The sequence below is a fragment of the Haliotis rubra genome, unplaced genomic scaffold (assembly GCF_003918875.1).
Source record: "Haliotis rubra isolate DU_JTF1 unplaced genomic scaffold, ASM391887v1 Scf126, whole genome shotgun sequence".
NCBI classification, from domain to species: domain Eukaryota; kingdom Metazoa; phylum Mollusca; class Gastropoda; order Lepetellida; family Haliotidae; genus Haliotis; species Haliotis rubra.
The window spans coordinates 879,193-900,706 of NW_025765181.1; the positions used below are offsets into that span (position 1 = coordinate 879,193).

The 21,514-nt window shown below is 40.7% G+C and overlaps 1 protein-coding gene across 1 annotated transcript in view; it reads right to left on the reverse strand.

Moving 5' to 3' along the window:
* LOC124266479 (golgin subfamily B member 1-like) overlaps positions 1 to 21,514 on the reverse strand; it is a 153,812-nt gene that overhangs the window by 78,438 nt on the left and 53,860 nt on the right. The window contains 7 exon segments of the mRNA XM_046701269.1: positions 136 to 219; positions 2,708 to 2,833; positions 3,315 to 3,458; positions 4,102 to 4,173; positions 8,185 to 8,355; positions 12,762 to 12,908; positions 19,312 to 19,425. Of these exon segments, the coding sequence (XP_046557225.1) occupies positions 136 to 219; positions 2,708 to 2,833; positions 3,315 to 3,458; positions 4,102 to 4,173; positions 8,185 to 8,355; positions 12,762 to 12,908; positions 19,312 to 19,425 (858 nt within the window).

The following is a 21,514-nucleotide window of genomic DNA, read 5'->3' on the forward strand; positions in this document are numbered from 1 at the left end:
AAAATTGTTCATAACTCCAGAAAAGATTGTCCAGTTTCTAAAAGTCCTGTCCTCGGGCTGCCAAGTAGGTCCACTATCCAACGCCTACTCAGATGTGCTAACAACACTCACTCACCCACTCACTCACTCACTCACCTGTCCCGTGTCCTGCAATAACTTCTCCAGCTCCTCTATCCGACACTGACTTTTGAACAGATCCATCTCCAGCTGGTTCCTCATCTACAGAACAACAACAGTCAGTTGTCAGTACATCATGTACTCCCAAAAACTTTCATGATCTCCTTGAAAACAGGGACTTGTTTCATACCACATAAACCTTAACAGTTCAGTTGCTGCCCCATGGTCTAAGATGACAAAACTTCCAAGAGTTGTGTCCCTTTACTGGTTTGAATCCAAAGACCTGGTTATTATCCAGCAGCAGTGAACTGTAAAGGTTCACCGGATTCCTTATTAATGTGTATGAACTGCATCTTCACTGAAGTGTTACTTCACACATTCAGTTGATAAGGTGAAACACTTCTCACTTCACACGGATATGAAAGGGGCGGTGGGGAAGCCTAGTGGTTAAAGCGTTGGCTCGTCACGCCGAAGACCCGGGTTCGATTCCCCACATGGGCACAATGTGTTAAGCCCATTTCTGGTGTCCCCCACCGTGATATTGCTGGAATATTGCTAAAAGCGGCGTAAAACTAAACTCAGTCAGTCAGTCAGACAGATATGAAGATTTCATTTCCATCTTTTTAAATAAATATTTCACAGTAACTCATTTGAAAGTAAATGTGAAACAATAACTACATCACATTTTCAAAAATAGCACTTTGATATTGTAATTAAAAACACATTTCACAGATTGACAAAACAGCTAATACAATGAGTACATCAAATATATATCGACAGACCTCGATCAAACCCAAGCGTAGGGAGTCCAGACGCCCCCCGGAGACGTCGAAAGCACCAAGATATACATGAGTACTTTCTGTGAGCTACAAGACCTGTACAGATATATCCAGCATCATGCTTCAACTGAGCTGTGTCACCAGACACTGTCACATGCCTCACTGTGTAAGTAAGTCCTGCTACAGGGGACGCGTGTCCTGCTACTGTACGTGTGTCCTGATATGGGAGTATAACATGCAGCTATGCAGATGATGATGCTAAACCTGGGTGTGGATGTTGGCTTTTATTGATGTAAACACATCTTGGGAGTGAAGGCTGATATCCACAAACAGTACTGTATGTCACGTGTATTGATGTTCGCACGTGGAACGGCTCACATGTTTTTTAAATGTAACAGAAATATTTCAACGAAAACTCAACAACAACCCCGACCTGACAGGAAATATGATGAATATAAAATATTTCATTGATCAGATGATGTGTGATTAACTTCTTACTGTCATCAGTGTGTTTGGTGTGGGGGTGGGGGGAGAGGAGGAAGAAGAGAGAGAGAGATTGGAAGGGAAACCAAAATTGTGATTCCATATATTGCATCAATGTGGGGAATCAAACTCTGATCTTCTCCACTGCTCACAATTCTGTCAACCTCTAGGTTATTCTATTACCCTCAATATTTGGGAATTCACTTTGTCAAAGACATTTTACACAAACTGACAATGAATCTAATAACATCTTCTGGTAGCCCTAGAAGAGCTCTTACATCACCTTACAAGCCAAAGATACTATTGATACAAGGCCCATTTCTGGAGAAGAATAATATTATGGTTCAAATCTTAACCTAGGCATACGATCACTTAAAGGCTTCTGATGGTATTTGATATTGATGTTATCTACCAGCAAATGGAGTAGTCATATGCAGTAACATGTAATATCTTTCCAGTCAAATCATGTACTGACTCGGGCCTGCAACTTTAAATACAGACAAAATCCATATATGACCAATATAGTGTTTCCTACATGTGAAGGACACACGTGACTATTTTGCTGCAATCAATATGAAAAGCCAAACACCCAACTGAAGACTTAATTATAGCCAATACGGACACTTGACTAATGCTATACATATATCACCACACCTAGGATTAACTACTGCAAATATGGAAGAGTTATCTCCCTTAATGCTTTTCCCATCCCACACAAGGTTTCAGTTTTGTGAGACAGTAAGCTGTCAGTTTTCAAACAATATGATCGCATACAGAGACTGGTCAAAATCTGAATATTGTCTGTTTATTTACATCTGGTTGTTACCATTGACTTTGGGGAATATTACTATCTTTAAATAATTCAATTTTGTTTGTATAACACAACAGGAGTTCTCATCAGAATTTTGGTCCAGATTTTTTCTGGTTCAACAATAAGTTGTTTATATACAATCTTGTAGAGTATATTACTTTTTAATTTTGTTAAAATTTGTAAACATTCATAATACACCCTTTTTAAAGTGAACAAATTTTTGAGCAAATGTTTCCAGAGCTGTATCCGACAGATGTCCTTATCATATTTATACTTAATGTAGATTCTGATTTCACATCTATAAACAATTGTGGGGCAGAGGGGTAGCCTTGTGGTTAAAGCCTTCGCTCGTCATGCTGAAGATCCGGGTTCGTTTCTCCACATGGGTACAATGTATGAAGCCCATTTCTGGTGTCCTCCGCCATGATATTGCTGGAATATGGCTAAAAGCGACATAAAACCATATTCACTCACTCACTCACTATATAAATAATGGTAGCAAAATGGTGAGTCATACCTTGGCCTCTCTCTGTGGGTCCAGCAGACCGTCAGTCTGACTCTGCAGCAAGGCATGGGACTTCTGCAGCTCTTGGTGTTCACGCATCAACCTCTGGTAATTCTTCTCCACCTCCTCACGGGTCAGCTATACAGAAAGTTAAAACACTTCTTCAAAAACCATATCAAATTCAACATACAAGTCACAACATATCAGCACTAAACAACTGGGGATTGAGGCACTAAAATCACTGTGTGGAGTTGCCTCCCCTAGCAGTACCAGAATCTGCTGTTCATGGGTGCATATCACATATTCACCCTAATATTTTGTCTAACACCACAATTCCCATGTTCATAATGATGTGATAACTGTCTGAGCCCCTGCCAGTTCCTAACCAGACACCCTGATGTAACTTCAACAGGTTTCAAAGCAGTGTTATCCCCAGCTCACTGCCTGAAGCAATTAACATATCAGTGTTTTGGTCTGGACAAATGAACAGCCCTCTGTACTTTGTTCAAGAACAAATGACCTGATGAATTTCAGTCGTGAACAATAAATCAAAAGTTTTAAGATCATATGTTGCATGTGAATGTCTATGACATGAAAACCTGATTACATTATTTCTTACCTCATCCCAAAGGTCATCATCAGATATCGTCAAGGAAACAGATGACAGCGAGTTCTCTGAGTTTTCTGATCTGCTGTCTTCATCGTATCCATAGAAGGTCTCCTTTACTCCCGTACACTGCCAGGGCAGAAGAGGTACATGTAACTAGACCAACATAGGAAATATATTCAGCTTGGGTACTCAGTGTATCATCACCAATATACCCCCTCCCACTACAGCCACCCCACCCCTGACACACACTCACCCACCCACCCCTGACACACCCTTATCCCACTGCAGCCACCCCACCCGACACACACTGCTCACCCCACCCCTGACACATACATACACCCCACCCCTGACACATCCTTATCCCCCTGCTGCCACCCCACTTACACACTCACCCCACCCCTGACACACACTCACCCCACCCCTGACACACTCATACCCCACCCCTGACACACACCCTTATCCCACCCCACCCCTGACACACACTCACCCCACCCCTGACACACACTCACCCCACCCAGACACACCCTTATCTCACTGCTGCCATGACCCCAACCACATACTCACCCTTCACGACACACCCTTATCCCACTGAACTCCATCCCCAATACCACAACACAGCCCTCTAAGCCCCACCCCTTGCTCATGCTGTTGACCACTCGATTTTTCTGGTCCAGACGATTATTTACAGACCGCCACCATATTGCTGGAATATTGCTGAGTGCGGTGTTAAACGACAAACAAATCCCTTCCAATGCCCTGTACATGTAATACACACACATGCGCACACACACACTACCTTCTCCTGTGATCTCATTAACCTTCTTCTCTTCTTCCTGTGTTGTATTAATTCTATTCTTCTGTCTTTTTCCTGAAACAAAGGAAATAATGCTGACTGCCGACATGTCATTTTCTTCACATGAACATGTACTCAAGTCCTTGAATTATTGACGCCTATCTGTCTGTACCAGACATGTTCGAACATTAAGTGACCTGATCCATCAGGCTGCAACATCTGCCTATTGCCAGAGGAAGTTATTTAGAATTCTACTACAGTGCCCCTCTTGCAATGAATATGTCCTTTCTACTTTCTGATCAGGCCTGTTTGTGTCCTTGCTACTGATTGCGCAGGCCTGTTTGTGTCCTTGCTACTGATTGAGCAGGCCTGTTTGTGTCCTAGCTACTGATTGAGCAGGCCTGTTTGTGTCCTAGCTACTGATTGAGCAGGCCTGTTTGTGTCCTTGCTACTGATTGAGCAGGCCTGTTTGTGTCCTAGCTACTGATTGAGCAGGCCTGTTTGTGTCCTAGCTACTGATTGCAGCAGGCCTGTTTGTGTCCTAGCTACTGATTGAGCAGGCCTGTTTGTGTCCTTGCTACTGATTGCGCATGCCTGTTTGTGTCCTTGCTACTTATTGAACAGGCCTGTTTGTGTCCTTGCTACTTATTGAACAGGCCTGTTTGTGTCCTAGCTACTGATTGAGCAGGCCTGTTTGTGCCTGTTTGTGTACTGACTGATTGAGCAGGCCTGTTTGTGTCCTTGCTACTGATTGAGCAGGCCTGTTTGTGTCCTAGCTACTTATTGAGCAGGCCTGTTTGTGTCCTAGCTACTTATTGAGCATGCCTGTTTGTGTCCTAGCTACTGATTGAGCAGGCCTGTTTGTGTCCTTGCTACTGATTGCGCACGCCTGTTTGTGTCCTTGCTACTTATTGAACAGGCCTGTTTGTGTCCTAGCTACTGATTGAGCAGGCCTGTTTGTGTCCTTGCTCCTGATTGCACAGGCCTGTTTGTGTCCTTGCTACTTATTGAGCAGGCCTGTTTGTGTCCTAGCTACTTATTGAGCAGGCCTGTTTGTGTCCTAGCTACTGATTGAACAGGCATGTCTGTGTCCTAGCTACTGATTGAACAGGTCTCTTTGAGTCCTTACTACTGATTGAACAGGCCTGTCTGTGTCCTAGCTACTGATTGAACAGGTCTCTTTGAGTCCTTACTACTGATTGAACAGGCATGTCTGTGTCCTAGCTACTGATTGAACAGGTCTCTTTGTGTCCTTACTACTGATTGAACAGGCCTGTCTGTGTCCTAGCTACTGATTGAACAGGCATGTCTGTGTCCTAGCTACTGATTGAACAGGTCTCTTTGAGTCCTTACTACTTATTGAACAGGCCTGTCACTGATTGAACAGGTCTCTTTGTGTCCTTACTACTTATTGAGCAGGCCTGTTTGTGTCCTAGCTACTGATTGAACAGGCCTGTCTGTGTCCTAGCTACTGATTGAACAGGTCTCTTTGAGTCCTTACTACTTATTGAACAGGCCTGTCTGTGTCCTAGCTACTGATTGAACAGGTCTCTTTGTGACCTTACTACTGATTGAACAGGCCTGTCTGTGTCCTAGCTACTGATTGAACAGGTCTCTTTGTGTCCTTACTACTGATTGAACAGGCCTGTATGTGTCCTAGCTACTGATTGAGCAGGCCTTTTTGAGTCTAGCTACTTTTTCAGCAGGACAGTTTGTACCCAGTCTACTATATGAACAGGCCTGTTTGTGTCTTATCTACGTATTAAGCAGGCCTGTTTATGTCCTAGCTACTTGTGCCTCTATGTGCCCCAATTACTCACTGAGACAGGCCTGTTTGTGTCTTATCTACGTATTAAGCAGGCCTGTTTATGTCCTAGCTACTTGTGCCTCTATGTGCCCCAGTTACTCACTGAGCAGGCCTGTTTGTGTCTTATCTACGTATTAAGCAGGCTTGTTTATGTCCTAGCTACTTGTGCCTCTATGTGCCCCAGTTACTCACTGAGCAGGCCTGTTTGTGTCTTATCTACGTATTAAGCAGGCCTGTTTATGTCCTAGCTACTTGTGCCTCTATGTGCCCCAGTTACTCACTGAGCAGGCCTGTTTGTGTCTTATCTACGTATTAAGCAGGCCTGTTTATGTCCTAGCTACTTGTGCCTCTATGTGCCCCAGTTACTCACTGAGCAGGCCTGTTTGTGTCTTATCTACGTATTAAGCAGGCCTGTTTATGTCCTAGCTACTTGTGCCTCTATGTGCCCCAGTTACTCACTGAGCAGGCCTGTTTGTGTCTTATCTACATTATTAAGCAGGCCTGTTTATGTCCTAGCTACTTGTGCCTCTATGTGCCCCAGTTACTCACTGAGCAGGCCTGTTTGTGTCTTATCTACGTATTAAGCAGGCCTGTTTATGTCCTAGCTACTTGTGCCTCTATGTGCCCCAATTACTCACTGAGCAGGCCTGTTTGTGTCTTATCTACGTATTAAGCAGGCCTGTTTATGTCCTAGCTACTTGTGCCTCTATGTGCCCCAATTACTCACTGAGCAGCAGGCCTGTTTGTGTCTTGCCCCATCTGCAGGCCTGTTTGTGTCTTATCTATATTAAGCAGGCCTGTTTATGTCCCTAGCTACTTGTGCCTCTATGTGCCCCAGTTACTCACTGAGCAGGCCTGTTTGTGTCTTATCTACGTATTAAGCAGGCCTGTTTATGTCCTAGCTACTTTGTGCCTCTATGTGCCCCAATTACTCACTGAGCAGGCCTGTTTGTGTCTTATCTACATTATTAAGCAGGCCTGTTTATGTCCTAGCTACTTGTGCCTCTATGTGCCCCAATTACTCACTGAGCAGGCCTGTTTGTGTCTTATCTACACGTATTAAGCAGGCCTGTTTATGTCCTAGCTACTTGTGCCTCTATGTGCCCCAGTTACTCACTGAGCAGGCCTGTTTGTGTCTTATCTACATTATTAAGCAGGCTTGTTTATGTCCTAGCTACTTGTGCCTCTATGTGCCCCAATTACTCACTGAGCAGGCCTGTTTGTGTCTTTATCTACACTTATTAAGCAGGCCTGTTTATGTCCTAGCTACTTGTGCCTCTATGTGCCCCAGTTACTCACTGAGCAGGCCTGTTTGTGTCTTATCTACGTATTAAGCAGGCCTGTTTATGTCCTAGCTACTTGTGCCTCTATGTGCCCCAATTACTCACTGAACAGGCCGGTTTGTGTCTTATCTACGTATTAAGCAGGCCTGTTTATGTCCTAGCTACTTGTGCCTCTATGTGCCCCAATTACTCACTGAGCAGGCCTGTTTGTGTCTTATCTACTTATTAAGCAGGCCTGTTTATGTCCTAGCTACTTGTGCCTCTATGTGCCCCAGTTACTCACTGAGCAGGCCTGTTTGTGTCTTATCTACGTATTAAGCAGGCCTGTTTATGTCCTAGCTACTTGTGCCTCTATGTGCCCCAGTTACTCACTGAGCAGGCCTGTTTGTGTCTTATCTACATTATTAAGCAGGCCTGTTTATGTCCTAGCTACTTGTGCCTCTATGTGCCCCAATTACTCACTGAGCAGGCCTGTTTGTGTCTTATCACGATATTAAGCAGGCCTGTTTATGTCCTAGCTACTTGTGCCTCTATGTGCCCCAGTACTCACTGAGCAGGCCTGTTTGTGTCTTATCTACATTATTAAGCAGGCCTGTTTATGTCCTAGCTACTTGTGCCTCTATGTGCCCCAATTACTCACTGAGCAGGCCTGTTTGTGTCTTATTATTATTAAGCAGGCCTGTTTATGTCCTAGCTACTTGTGCCTCTATGTGCCCCAGTTAATCACTGAACAGGCCTGTTTGTGTTTTATCTACTTATTAAGCAGGCCTGTTTATGTCCTAGCTACTTGTGCCTCTATGTGCCCCAGTTACTCACTGAGCAGGCCTGTTTGTGTCTTATCTACTTATTAAGCAGGCCTTGTTTATGTCCTAGCTACTTGTGCCTCTATGTGCCCCAGTTACTCACTGAGCAGGCCTGTTTGTGTCTTATCTACGTATTAAGCATGGCCTGTTTATGTCCTAGCTACTTGTGCCTCTATGTGCCCCAGTTACTCACTGAGCAGGCCTGTTTGAGCGCAGCGATGGATTTGCCCTGCTCTGTGATCTGCTGCTTCATGCCCTCCATCTGCAGCACCTTCTCTTCTGCGCAGCTGAGATCACAAAGCTCCTGCTGCAGCTGTTTCATCAGCTGTTGACACTTGCGTCTGGAATGTTCATACTGGTGGTTCTGGAACACAGAGGACACAATGTTCATACTGGTGGTTCTGGAACACAGAGGACACAATGTTCATACTGGTGGTTCTGGAACACAGAGGACACAATGTTCATACTGGTGGTTCTGGAACACAGAGGACACAATGTTCATACTGGTGGTTCTGGAACACAGAGGACACATCAGAAAGACAATGTTAATTTGGAATGTTCATATTCCTGGAGGTTCCCGAACTCAAGGGATGTTGTTAGCATCTGGATTGATATTCATCACTGAGAGTAAGTGAGTGAGTTTGGTTTAACGCCGATTTGCCATTGTTTCATTTCCATCCATACGTGTCAGTTTCAAGTGGTAGGAAATCAAGACAGGTTCTAGATATTTACCACAGTGAAACCCTGGCACTTCAGTGATGAAGACAAACACAAAAACAGCGTATGCACAACAAATCTGTGATCACAGGTTTTTGCACTCCTAAAGGATAAACCTTTGCACAGCAAACTGCATCAACTTAAACAGGTGTGCTACCCATGCCCTTCACATCTGGATTAGAACACATCACAGAAACATACCATTGAAATCATCTACACAACTTGTCAGAACCAACAAAACTACATGAAAGGTTTATACTGGTATTTTTGTATAACTATCAACTCACATTATGTATCATGTTTACACAAAGCTCAAAAACATAGATACCTGGGGCCCTATCCACATATAAAACATTTGCAGCACTATGCCATTCGTAAGCCTATGGGAAATTATAGCGTTACGACAGGTCATAACATTGCGAACGCTTTGTCGATCGGGACCCAGGTCCATCTTCTCCACACCTGATATTTTTTCTTATCTTCATTCTGAAACTCACACCAGAAACTGTTTTCCTAACACTTTACTGGAAAAAGTATCTTCACAGCCCCAGCAGACTTGGCAAGGTAGACAGGTGGGCACGAGGTAGCCTCCCTTGTGTAAACACAATACCTAGTTGTTAGGGGAACAGTGCTGGTGGAATTGTGGGAACTGCCTGACAGCAGTGTGGGCTGTCTGAGATAGAGATGGGAACAACAGGCCACATCTACAGTGGTATTTGGACAGACTAATTGACTTGGACTCTCCCTACAAATTTGCTTTTCTTGGCAAAAGCTACCTTTTAGATTGTTCAGATAAGAATAATTCCTCATGTCAGAGACTTGTGGTTGGTTAGATTCTATATGGGGGAGAATTTTCCACCACATCAAACACAACTACTCACAGCCAGATGTGATCCTAACTGACACAGCAGAGCAAATCTTGTTTACATAACTATGGCAGACAATTACATCTGTACTCATAGAAGTGACAAAAAACATATCCAACATCATAAGAAATCACTTTATTAAAAACAGAACCTTAAGTGACCGTGACATTTCACTTGCACTTGAATCAAAGTGATGACACCAGGTGTTCGCAAAAAGGTGAGCATATCCTGGCTATCAGCTGTGCAATATCAAAATAACTTATCAACTTAATAAAAGCGTGACTACAAATATATCTGTATGCACTCAGACCTGTTAACTAGGTGTTTTGACAGTTGCATAATTTATGCCAAGATTTGAAAAATTATGACATTGGGATTTCCACACATTCTGGGTTAAAGAGCACCTGTGACAATGCAAGCCTAAACCCATACACTGGTCTTATTAATCATAACATAGATTGAGATTACATTTATTCTGCCATAAAGAGCAAAATATGTGTGTTTGAAGATGTGATGGTTGGATAGAAACTAGCTTTGCTTCACGGCTGTACTGAATGCTAAGCCAATGGATGTATAGTAATTCTATTCTCAAAGAGACAAGTCAACAAAAGCAGACAATACACTAAGGATGCCAGTTTGTTAGAGAGACAATGTGTTATTTTTATTTATATTTTTCAGAAATTATCCTCTATACTATTAATTATTACCTTAGAGACATGTGTAAGTCTAAATAGAAACAAGCAATAACATATAAGGAGCCCCACTTACTTGGGAGTTGGAACAGTCTGTGCAAAATCAAGACTTGCTCTATGTAGTGCCAGGCATTAATTACTGTAAGTGCTGAGCAAATGGGGAAATAATAACATTCACGGATGTTGTTATGAAGCAGATCATTAGGAACAACAACAGATGCAACTCATATTTACAGTGTGCTTATTAACCGTTATGTACATTCAGATCCAATTCATTCTGACAAACAGCATGTACAGCATCCCAAAGTTGTAAGTAACAAGGTAGCAATGGTGCGAACAGATATGAGAGGAGTATTTGATCTCCTGAATAACTATTAGCACACATCCTGTGACCCTAACCACAACAAACAAGCTCCCCTTGATACCCCTGAAACTTGATTGCATTGTGACTCGGACAGCTCGTCTAGGACATACCAGGAACCCCAGAGGTAATAGTTTCTGTACCTAATGCCAGGGTGTTTGTTTGTCTAGCTATCTCCTATTACTGTAGACTGGGGGAATGGAAGCCAGGGGCAGGTTTAGGAGGACCACGTGATGTGTTGTGAGGGATCCACATACTGCTGCCTACTGTTTCAGGTTAATTTACTAGGAAGAGTGGGGTAGCCTAGTGGTTAAAGCATTCACTCGTCATGACGAAGACCCAGGTTTGATTCCTCACATAGGTACCATGTGTGAAGCCTATTTCTTGTGTCCCCCGCCATGATGTTTCTTGAATATTGCTAAATGTGGCATAAAACTAAACCCACTCACTCACTAAGTTAGTAGGCTGCAACCAATGTAACCAACATCTACAGGTATCTGGTCCAGTTGTAGATTTATGTTTCGAGAACCCACAACTTACACAACATTACTTTGCTGGAGGGAGGGAACATTATTTATGTCGGATTTATCAACAATTCACCTATTTCACATGGGTGGTGGGGTAGTCTAGTGGTTTACTCGTCACGCCAAAGACTGTGTTCGATTCCCACGTGGGTGAAAGCAGGAAACCATTTCTGGTGTCCCTTGCCATGATATTGCTGGAATGTTGCTAAAAGCGGCAAACAACTAAACTCACTCACTCACTCATCTAGTTCCCAGCAGCCTGCTAAATGTCACTATCTGGCTGATGATATAGCAAGTTTGATATGCTGTTACGGCAAGCATGTGGAATGAGACAAGACAAGAGCTTATTCAGTACTTCGGCCATGCGGTATCAGGACCTATTTGACAAACAACCCCTGAAACAACATACAAAGAGGTCCATTCTCACCCTTTCTTGTGTCAGATGGGAGTCACTTATGCTTAGCAACCAATCATTACAGTGCCCCAAGCCTCCTATTACTCAACCTCCAGCATATGTTGTGGGAACATTTTAAGGGACTTTGAACACAGGGCAAGACAATGATACTGAGACACAATAACCTCTTACATGAACTTCTCCGGGACAATTCTTGTCAAAACGATCTGACTTGAACACATGAGTCTCAGTGTATCAGTTTCTGGAAAGCAGCACTCTGTTGTCAGAGTCACACAATTACACACACCTCACACACACAGTGCTTATTATGTATTTGACAGGCATCAACAGGGAGACAGTGGACAGTCAGAATAAGAAAAACTTATACTTGACACATAATATACATCATTAACTGGAAGATTTATGTCTCATACGATTGTAATGTAAAATGTCAAACACATCCCCTTCAATTTTCTGAAAAAATATGAACTTAAATACATTTATTCCATTTTACAAGGCTAGGAAGCACATAAAAGCTATGAAGGAAACAATTAAAGGCTAATAAAGACTGATGCTTTTGATATGTGTCCGCTGATAAACCCCTCCCCCACCCCGACCATCAAATATTGTTATCATGATTCTTCATTGAGACCTGTTCAGATCTGGCTTTACAGAAGAGTATACCCACAATGTTTTGAAAGCTGAAACTCTACTCTTTTAACAATACATACATACTTTTTCCAAACTGTCATTTCGAGGTATCATTGTATCTCACTGATGCTCATGATGTCAGTCACTGGATTGTCTGGCCGTGATTTGGATATTTACAAACCAATATAATATTAGCGATTATTGCTCAATAAATAAACAAATAAAGTTGTTCTATGAATCAACAATTGATTCCTTTGATGGTTAATGGTCCTGAAATCTTCCATATGATAGTATCCCTATAAAGTATGGTGGAACATTAGCAGCCATGGTGGCACAATCCTTGTGCACAGTTACATCCATTATTTGAGCAAGAAACCCAGGTTCAAATCCCAGTATGGTTCTGGCATCTCGTTTACACAAAAGTTGTAAATGTCGATGACTTGCAACACTTACCAGTGTCGTCAAACATCTTACAGACATGCCATGCTAAAACTGGAACACTGTTCAAAGAGATGTCAACCAAATGCACACAATCTAAAGTGACCTGTTTCATAAGGAAACTTACAAGTTTCCTGTGATCCTCTGTGAGCAATTGAGTTTGGTCCTTGAGGTTTCGGTTGATAGAGGTAAGTTCCACATTCTTGTCAAGAAACTTCTTGTTCTTTTCATTAAGTTGTCGGTTCTTCTGTTCTATATCTTTGAGTTTCTTACTCTGAAAACAAAACACAAGTCTTAAGGGTTACTCAGTGTAATGTTCTTCATCAGTTATCATTTTAAGAACCAGCACTATTTCACCAAAAATGGTGACACTACCTTGTTAAAAAGTGAACATTTTAAACGTCAAAACAGATCGCCACTCTCCATCAGTACTGAGAAGCCAAACACTAAAATCACCTACAACGCACATATATGATTTAATTTGTCGGTTTGGTATCCAGTGTTGTTTAAATGATATATGTACTGGTGAGGTATTGATATAAGCAGAGTTCTGCTTGTTTACCAAACCAGATTCTCTAGGAATAAAAATATGTTTAAACCAACACTAAAATCATAATGTATATATATTGTATATTTGTTGTGAATATTTTATAGAACCTGTTGCTATCAATCAAAAGCTACTGCAAAAGTATAATTTTACTGATATCCCATTATCAATTCTATTCCAAAGACAAATACTACATACATCCTACAGCTGGTCAGTAAACATCTGTTCCAGAAGAAATACACATTCTTTTACTGACATCAGCGAACTATCTGAGTGACTGTATCACCTAAGACAACCAATTTGTACCTGATTAAATGTAATCAGCAGGTAAATCCAACAGGTGCACAGCTTCACCTTGGTAAACACCTGTCTGTCTTTGATGCCAAAATGGTATCAGCCTGTACAGTTAATAGTACAGATAATACTGTCTTTTCCACAGACTTCTTGGCGCCAAGTAATTCTCTATCAACCAATTTCTCCATTTTATAGTTGTATGAATGTCTGTTCCAGTTCACCATTTATTGTCACAACCCCAGTCAACTTTTGTTCCCTGCTACAATCAGTCATCAATATTGACCATCATCAATGCATCAATGCACTGAAACATTACCAATAATTCTGAACAGCTGTACATCAGTTGAACAGATCTTGACAAAGTACATACATTTTGAATTGATTCATTCCTGCATCTACAGAATATAACAATGTCTGTGTTCAAATCTTGATCACAGCCAACCTGAGGAATCTTAATGAAACTGGTACTGTGGTATTATTTTTAATATAACTAAAATGCTAACTGCAAAATGAATACTTGCAGCATCTTCCCTAATAACAGAAAAAATCTAAAGGAATGTATTCACTCTTGTAAATGTATTATCTTTTAGTCATATATCTTCAACTTTAAATTGGAAAGGTTTTAAGACTCAAATCAAATCTTTTAAGCAAGTTCACCAAAACTTATACCTGAACGTCAACAGCACATACAATATGCCAAAATCTCTGTGCAGGTTCTAACACTATTAAGAAAGACCCTTCTTCTATTCCCTTCTTCTGGTAGAAATTGTCAAAATCATTTGTCTCTAGCATCATTATATTTCACTATGTCTACAAAGTTAGTCAGCTAGCTAAAAACCAACTCATGTATATCCAGGAATCACATCCTCATCTTCTGTCTACATTCTCACAAACACATGCACAACGACTGGCTCATCACAATATATCCAAGTTCTCCTGCCCCTTGTATGTCTAAAGTACGTCCCGTGACAGTTCTGAATCCTTAAAATCATGAAATGTTCACAGAATATTTTCAAACACCTTCCACTTCTCATAAACACCAACATTTTGACAACTTTTCCCACACGTTTGACGAATTGATTTCCCCGGCAATTATCCAGCTATTACATTAATCCGTCACCACCTCCAGTCAACCAACCACGGCTGTTCCAGGTGCCATTGTTCCTGTATCAAAGCTGTCAGCCGATACCTATCCATCACAGAGGCCCAACACGGCCACATAACACTGACCCATGAATTCATGTCATGAAATAATTCAGTTTTATTGCCATTCCTACCTTTTATCATAAATCTAAGATTTGAAACATTCACCATCAGCTGAAGAATCAGCCTATGGCTGGATCAGCCTATGGCTTGGGTATTGGATCACAGATTTTGAGTGATATTTCAGCTTAATTATTTCTGTCAGAATGAGTTTGATGAGGTACATATACAGTTGATGAGGTACAGGCATTAGAATGGCTGGTTGCTTGGTAACATCATGACACAACCAATAGGTCTTACTTTCTAGAGAAAACCTGTCTAACTTTTCATAACAGTACAACTGATAATGTTCACAGTTACAACAATAAATTGACATTGAATAATATATATGTACATATATATTGTTCCTTGATTGAATTGTGTAGTGTGTCAAACATACAACAGGCTTGAAACATGAACACTGACAATAAGACTCTTTTCATGCAAACTTTACTGCTGGTGTTAATACTGCAAGTTGGGTGTAATATCAGAAAGGTGGGGTATTTAGAAATACAGTTCGCTCTACCACCATGTATAGTGTAATATAGCACACTTTCGCCCTGCACTATTATAGTTAAAATACAAGGACGCTTGCGTCCGAGTGCTTTAACGTTATAATAGTTCAGGGCGAAAGTGTGCTTTATTACACTATACATGGTGGTAGAGCGAACTGTATTTCTTTTCTAAGATGCCACATTTAATACTTTCTAAGGATAATTACCGGTACGATTAATTTAAGGCAGAAAACAAACGATGGTGTCGGTGACCTAAATTAAGAATCCTCGCACAGGGCTAACTAGCACGCTGTTCTATTGATGTGTCTGCCCCCCTACGTTAAGACGAACGTTACCAGAAATAAACAAATGATAACAGTTTGATGACCGTTTACGTTCAGATTAAATATCTTCTATGAATTATTTTAATTACATCTGTCATTAACGTAAGCCATATGGAAAATATGAACGTTGCATTTCTACTACCAACGTAAGTTTAGTTCAGTACATCCAGATGAAGCTGAGTAGTCAAGCGACATTCCACGATTGCATTGTGGGAATGTAAACATTGCGAACGTTACCGTGTTGCTGAAAACTTGTGTGTCGAATTGACACATTTTAACCGTCGTGAAACATAAACATAATGTTTCCACCAGTGATGCTAGCTACGTGAAGCAACTGCAAACCAAGAAACGGGATGCAACGGATAAGTTTACTGCAGGAGGCCGTACGAGGCGATGACAACTGACATTCATCGTGATGTCACTTACATTGTGACGTAATGTAAAATGGTTCGATTACGAGGGGGCACACTAGAATGGCACAGTGACGGGATAATGTCATTCAATTGTTACGTCATCATAAAAACTATACCTTTATTGTCTGATAATGTTTGGGTTTTTTTTATTGTTCTAACCGCTAGGCATCTTAGAAAGTCCAGTATCGGCGAGGGTGAGGGGTGTATTAGGATGGGTTCAGGGTGGGGTATGTCAGTAGGGTGTTGTACTAGATAGCAGGGTAGAGTGTAGGGTAGAGTGTGCTATGAAAAGGGTGTGGCTTAGAAAGAGTTGTATGGTGTGTGGAAGGTGTTGTGGGAGAATAATAAGGGGTATGGTATGGTATAAGCAACATTAAGGGGGAAGGGGTATGTGGGGGTATGGTACAGTTGTGGAATGAAAAGGTCTTTGATAGCATGTGGTACAGGGGTGGTGATGGGAGGGTGGTGTATGGTATAGTGAGTGAGTTTAGTTTTATGCCGCACTCAGCAATATTCCAGCTGTATGGCAGTGATCTGTAAATAATTGTGTCTGGACCAGACAATCCAGTGATCAACAGCATGAGCATCGTCTATACAATTGGGAACCGATGACATGTGTCAACCAAGTCAGCGAGCCTGACCACCCGAGTATATGGTATGGAATATTGTTGGAGAAGGTAGGTGTTGCAAGGGAAATAAGGGGAGAGGGGACAGGTATTGGAGGTATGGAATATTGTTGGAGAAGGTAGGTGTTGCAAGGGAAATAAGGGGAGAGGGGACAGGGATGAGAGGTATGGAATATTGTTGGAGAAGGTAGGTGTTGCAAGGTAAATAAGGGGAGAGGGGACAGGGAAGAGAGGTATGGAATATTGTTGGAGAAGGTAGGTGTCGCAAGGGAAATAAGGGGAGAGTGGACAGGGAAGAGAGGTATGGAATATTGTTGGAGAAGGTAGGTGTTGCAAGGGAAATAAGGGAGAGGGGACATTGTTGGGGAAATAAGGGGAGAGGGACAGGGATGAGAGGTATGGAATATTGTTGGAGAAGGTAGGTGTTGCAAGGGAAATAAGGGGAGAGGGGACAGGGATGAGAGGTATGGAATATTGTTGGAGAAGGTAGGTGTTGCAAGGGAAATAAGGGGAAAGGGGACAGGGAAGAGAGGTATGGAATATTGTTGGAGAAGGTAGGTGTTGCAAGGGAAATAAGGGGAGAGTGGACAGGGATGAGAGGTATGGATGGGGTTGTAGTACAAGAAGGGAACGGTCTGTTGGGGGCCATGTGTATGTAGGAGGAAAAGCGGGAAAGGAGTAGGATGTGGATTGGGAAATGGTTGGAAGGGTGAGGAAGGAGTCAGAAACACAATCCAGGGAAATATACATGCCATTAACTGCTGAATGGGGGATAACAGTAAACTACTTTTTATTCATAACCTATGATAAATCTGCTTTGTGATTAGCCTGCAACTAATCAACCCGTGTCTAATAGCACACATCCATGATGAAAAAACATCAATGCCACAGAATATTCAATAGCAATCAATAATCAATAACCCAGACTCCACAAGGTGTACAGGGCACAGTAATGATGGAATGGACTGGAAAGGATATGCATATAGGCAGGTCCTGCTGTTCCAGCACCATTGACACGTAACTAGCTGTAGTCTATGATAGTCCTGCAGTGTGTTATGAAGACCTAATCTGACCCACCATCACCACAGGAACACAATCTGTCATTGACTTACATTCTAAGACAACTTGGTGTATTTACAGTCTGTTCACCTGCACACAGATACAACCTTGTAATATCTACAATATGTAGAAATCATACGGAAGTAAACAGAGTCTCATACTCACATGTCCTGCTCTAATGAAACTCAACAACTTTCAAACCAGGCTGACAGGCCATGAAGAACTACACATTACCTAAAGACCTGGGATAGAGCTTGCAATACAATAAATAAAAGTGGGCAAGTGATAACTGTTGTAGTGTTTTGGGCATCACGTTTTATGGCATGATCAATCAACCATAGTGTTATTAATATCAGATGAAAGCAGGTCTTAGTTCTCGCTACTGTTAAGAATAAATACAGGTCCATACTGTTTCTTTTGTAAGATATGTGACAAATATTTTACTTTTAAAGTCACCAGTTATTTTTGTAGTTGTTTTTGTGATTGTCAGTCACTGAGAAGAAAATGACAAAGAATTTTACCTGTTAGCTCAGAAATTAACAAGGTATAATTCTTTCTGTTTTGTAAACATTTTAGATAACCTTGCCATTAAATGATAAGCTCTGCCATTAAATGATCACACCCTGGATTGTTAACACAGCTTGATCAGGAATTACCTTTTAATTCAAGTTCTAATTTGTATACAAACACAAATTCTGAGTTGACAAGAAGACAAAGTCATCTGTGACCCTGTCCCTAATTGTTTGTTAAGTTGCCTATAGTTGTCACAGCATCAACCAATACACCAACTATATTACACTACCCACATTAAAATACGTTACAAACAACACATACATATCCATACTTAAATGGATCAAGTCCAATTTACACCTATCAGAGGGGTACAGAAAGCCCGCAGTCTAGACTACCAGTTGTCCGACTTCCATTTTTGTGGAAGTCGCGGTAGCTGAGCGGGTTAGGCGGCTGACTTTGTGTGCTGGCGATTAGGTGCCTGACTCTGAGGGTGTGAGTTCGAATCCCGGATGGGGCTCAACTCAAAAAGTACTAGAATTTGTACTTTACTAAGAAAGTGTAATCCCAAATATAACACATGTTACATACTAAAATATGTTTAATCCTCAAAGTTTAAATCATAAAGTTAATAACAAACAATATTATTGATATGTAAGTGATTTCTTCAATTCTTTTAAGGGTACTTTTCAATATACAGTGCTTATCATTTGAGAGCAAGGTAACATATAATATTTGCAAAAGTCTAAATTGTATCTCCATTACAAAACAAAACCAAAAATATCATATATGCCATTCTTCAATTTATTTTAACTCTGCATTCCTCACAACACCCAACACTGTCACAGTAAAATGTCACAAATGTTCCTTTCTACATCAGAAGTAATACTTTTGGGTGGGGATAATGATGTTATCAACCAGCAACGCATGAAGATGTTGGGATTTCACAAAAGTACATTCTCAAAAGGGTTATCACCTAAAAATAGATTTACCACCACAGATTCAAAACAAAAGACCCATATCAATATTTGTGGTAATGCTGTCACAGTACACAGAGGACTGAGTACAGTCATGGACGAGGGGCATGGATGCAGTACACCTCATGCTAAATATTTCCTACATTTCTGTACAAAAATTGAGGTCCTTACCAGTTCCTGGTTGTCTTGCACCAGACAGTCACACTTCTCCTTTAGTTCTTGGACCTCAGTCTCTAGGTGAGCTAAATCCTCGATAGCTCGTTTGCCCTCGCCCTCATATGATAGCTGCAAGAATGAAAGGAATCTTCAAAACATATGCCCATTTGATGCACACATTAAATGCAAAATTTAAATTGCTTGTTTTAATACTATTCACCTAAACTATGTGTAAGACCTACACCAAACATGAATATCAATTGTGAGTGATACAGCTAGTCTCCTTAAAACTATACCTTAACCATGTAACTTTTTGTTACTTGTCATACTGCTTTCTTCTTCAGAAACATATAAGTCAAGCATATGCAACACATGCAACATCATTTAGTTTGACAATACTATTTTCCCAACAACCATATATTAGGCATACATATCATATGCAACATTATGCTGTGAGTGCTACCACACAGTCAGAGCATTGATTCAGCCAGATTCATAACAGTATTTTCAACAGCATACTGAGTCAATGGAGTTCAAGTTTACAAGATTTAACAGTCAAGATTACGCAATAAATGAAATAACTAATAATTAAAGAAATTACTTCCCCTAACAGACATAGCCCTCATGTCCAACATACTTAAGTATTCACCGATTACAAGAACAGTTCTACAAATTATACATCCCTGAACAAACATACTGCATGCGCATATGCAACCCAAGCACGTGTCCATTGTTAAACTTAGCCAGGGACAAATAAATGTACTGAGTTTTCAGGGCATAACAAAGTACTTGTGAGTTGTCATCAATGGAGTGATGACCAATAGAAGGAACACTGTTACTCAGTACTGACTAGCAGAACTACTGTGATTACAGCAGCTGTACTTCAACAGATGCAAACCTACTTTATACAGCATCAGTATCTACCGGTATATACTTGTGGTGGCATGAGGTTTTTTTTGCATACAGCCCAGGTTGTAAATACAGCTAGTAAAATAGCCGGCGTCACTTTCAATAATCTTTCACGTCTCTATGAGCGGCAAAAACTTTCAACGTCTGAAAAAATCATTAATGACACAACACATTTTTTATATCTAGAGTATAAGCTTTTACCTTTGAGCTGCCGCTATACAGTGCAAATCACCATGACAAAACGAGCTCGTTCATCTTTTGTACCTCGAAGTATTGCAATTTTAAACAAATGTTGAATGTCCAGTTACCATCTTATTCATTTAATTATATTTGAGCACATATTTATCTCTTTTTATGTTTTTAGTAATTTCATATTTTATGTTGTTATTCGTTTGTATTTTTGTCAAGCTCTGTGAACCAAAACAAATTCCTTTTAAGTAATTAAAGTATTGTCTGTTTGTCTGTCTGTCTGTCTGTTACAAATCAGTTGGTCACAGAGAGTCCATGGATGGGTGTGGACTCCTGAGAATTTCTGGGACTGAAAGCATAAGTTTCAGTATTATATAAGTGGCTATATTTCTCTTTTTTCAAATTTTGAAATTTTACAGAATATATGTTTAGATAAATGTATTTGGGGAACGGTAATAACAATTAAGACGAAGATTGCCACTTTTTCATTATTTCAATGCTGAACAGTTTATTGAAATCTCTTTTCTTGACTTTCTTCAATGTTACAGAATGGACGAAGCTCAAATTACAGTACTTCTGTGAGGTTCTATGATCCATGATAACATAATTCTATACATGATTATACATTGCACCTGTCTCACAACAGAGAGGTTATAAAGTTAATATTTTTAAACAGAAGACATTAAAACAAGCATCACTTTCAGATGAAATAATAACAGCGTACACAATAATCAGAGCGTACTGGGATAAAGGTGTAAGTAAGTATGACACTCACATATCAAGCTTCATCACAGACTCTAATCACAGGTTACGATGATTCTACATGTAAGTGTACACCTAGAATACCGGTTAGGTTAACTAAGAATGTGTAGCAACTTAATTATCAAGTTGCTGTCTTTGTTAACACTACAATCAGCTTCAAGCTTGACACACTTTCATTGCAGCTCCAAGATTGTTGTATATACTGCATCCTGAACGTGATTGGAATTTCCAGTGAACAGTTAGGATGTGAACAGTTGGATATATATTCATATTTAGTATGATACTGTATACAATTAAGTGTGGCTTCATGCTGCATTTAGCAACATCATGTCCAGGGCCCCATTTCACTAAACGATCG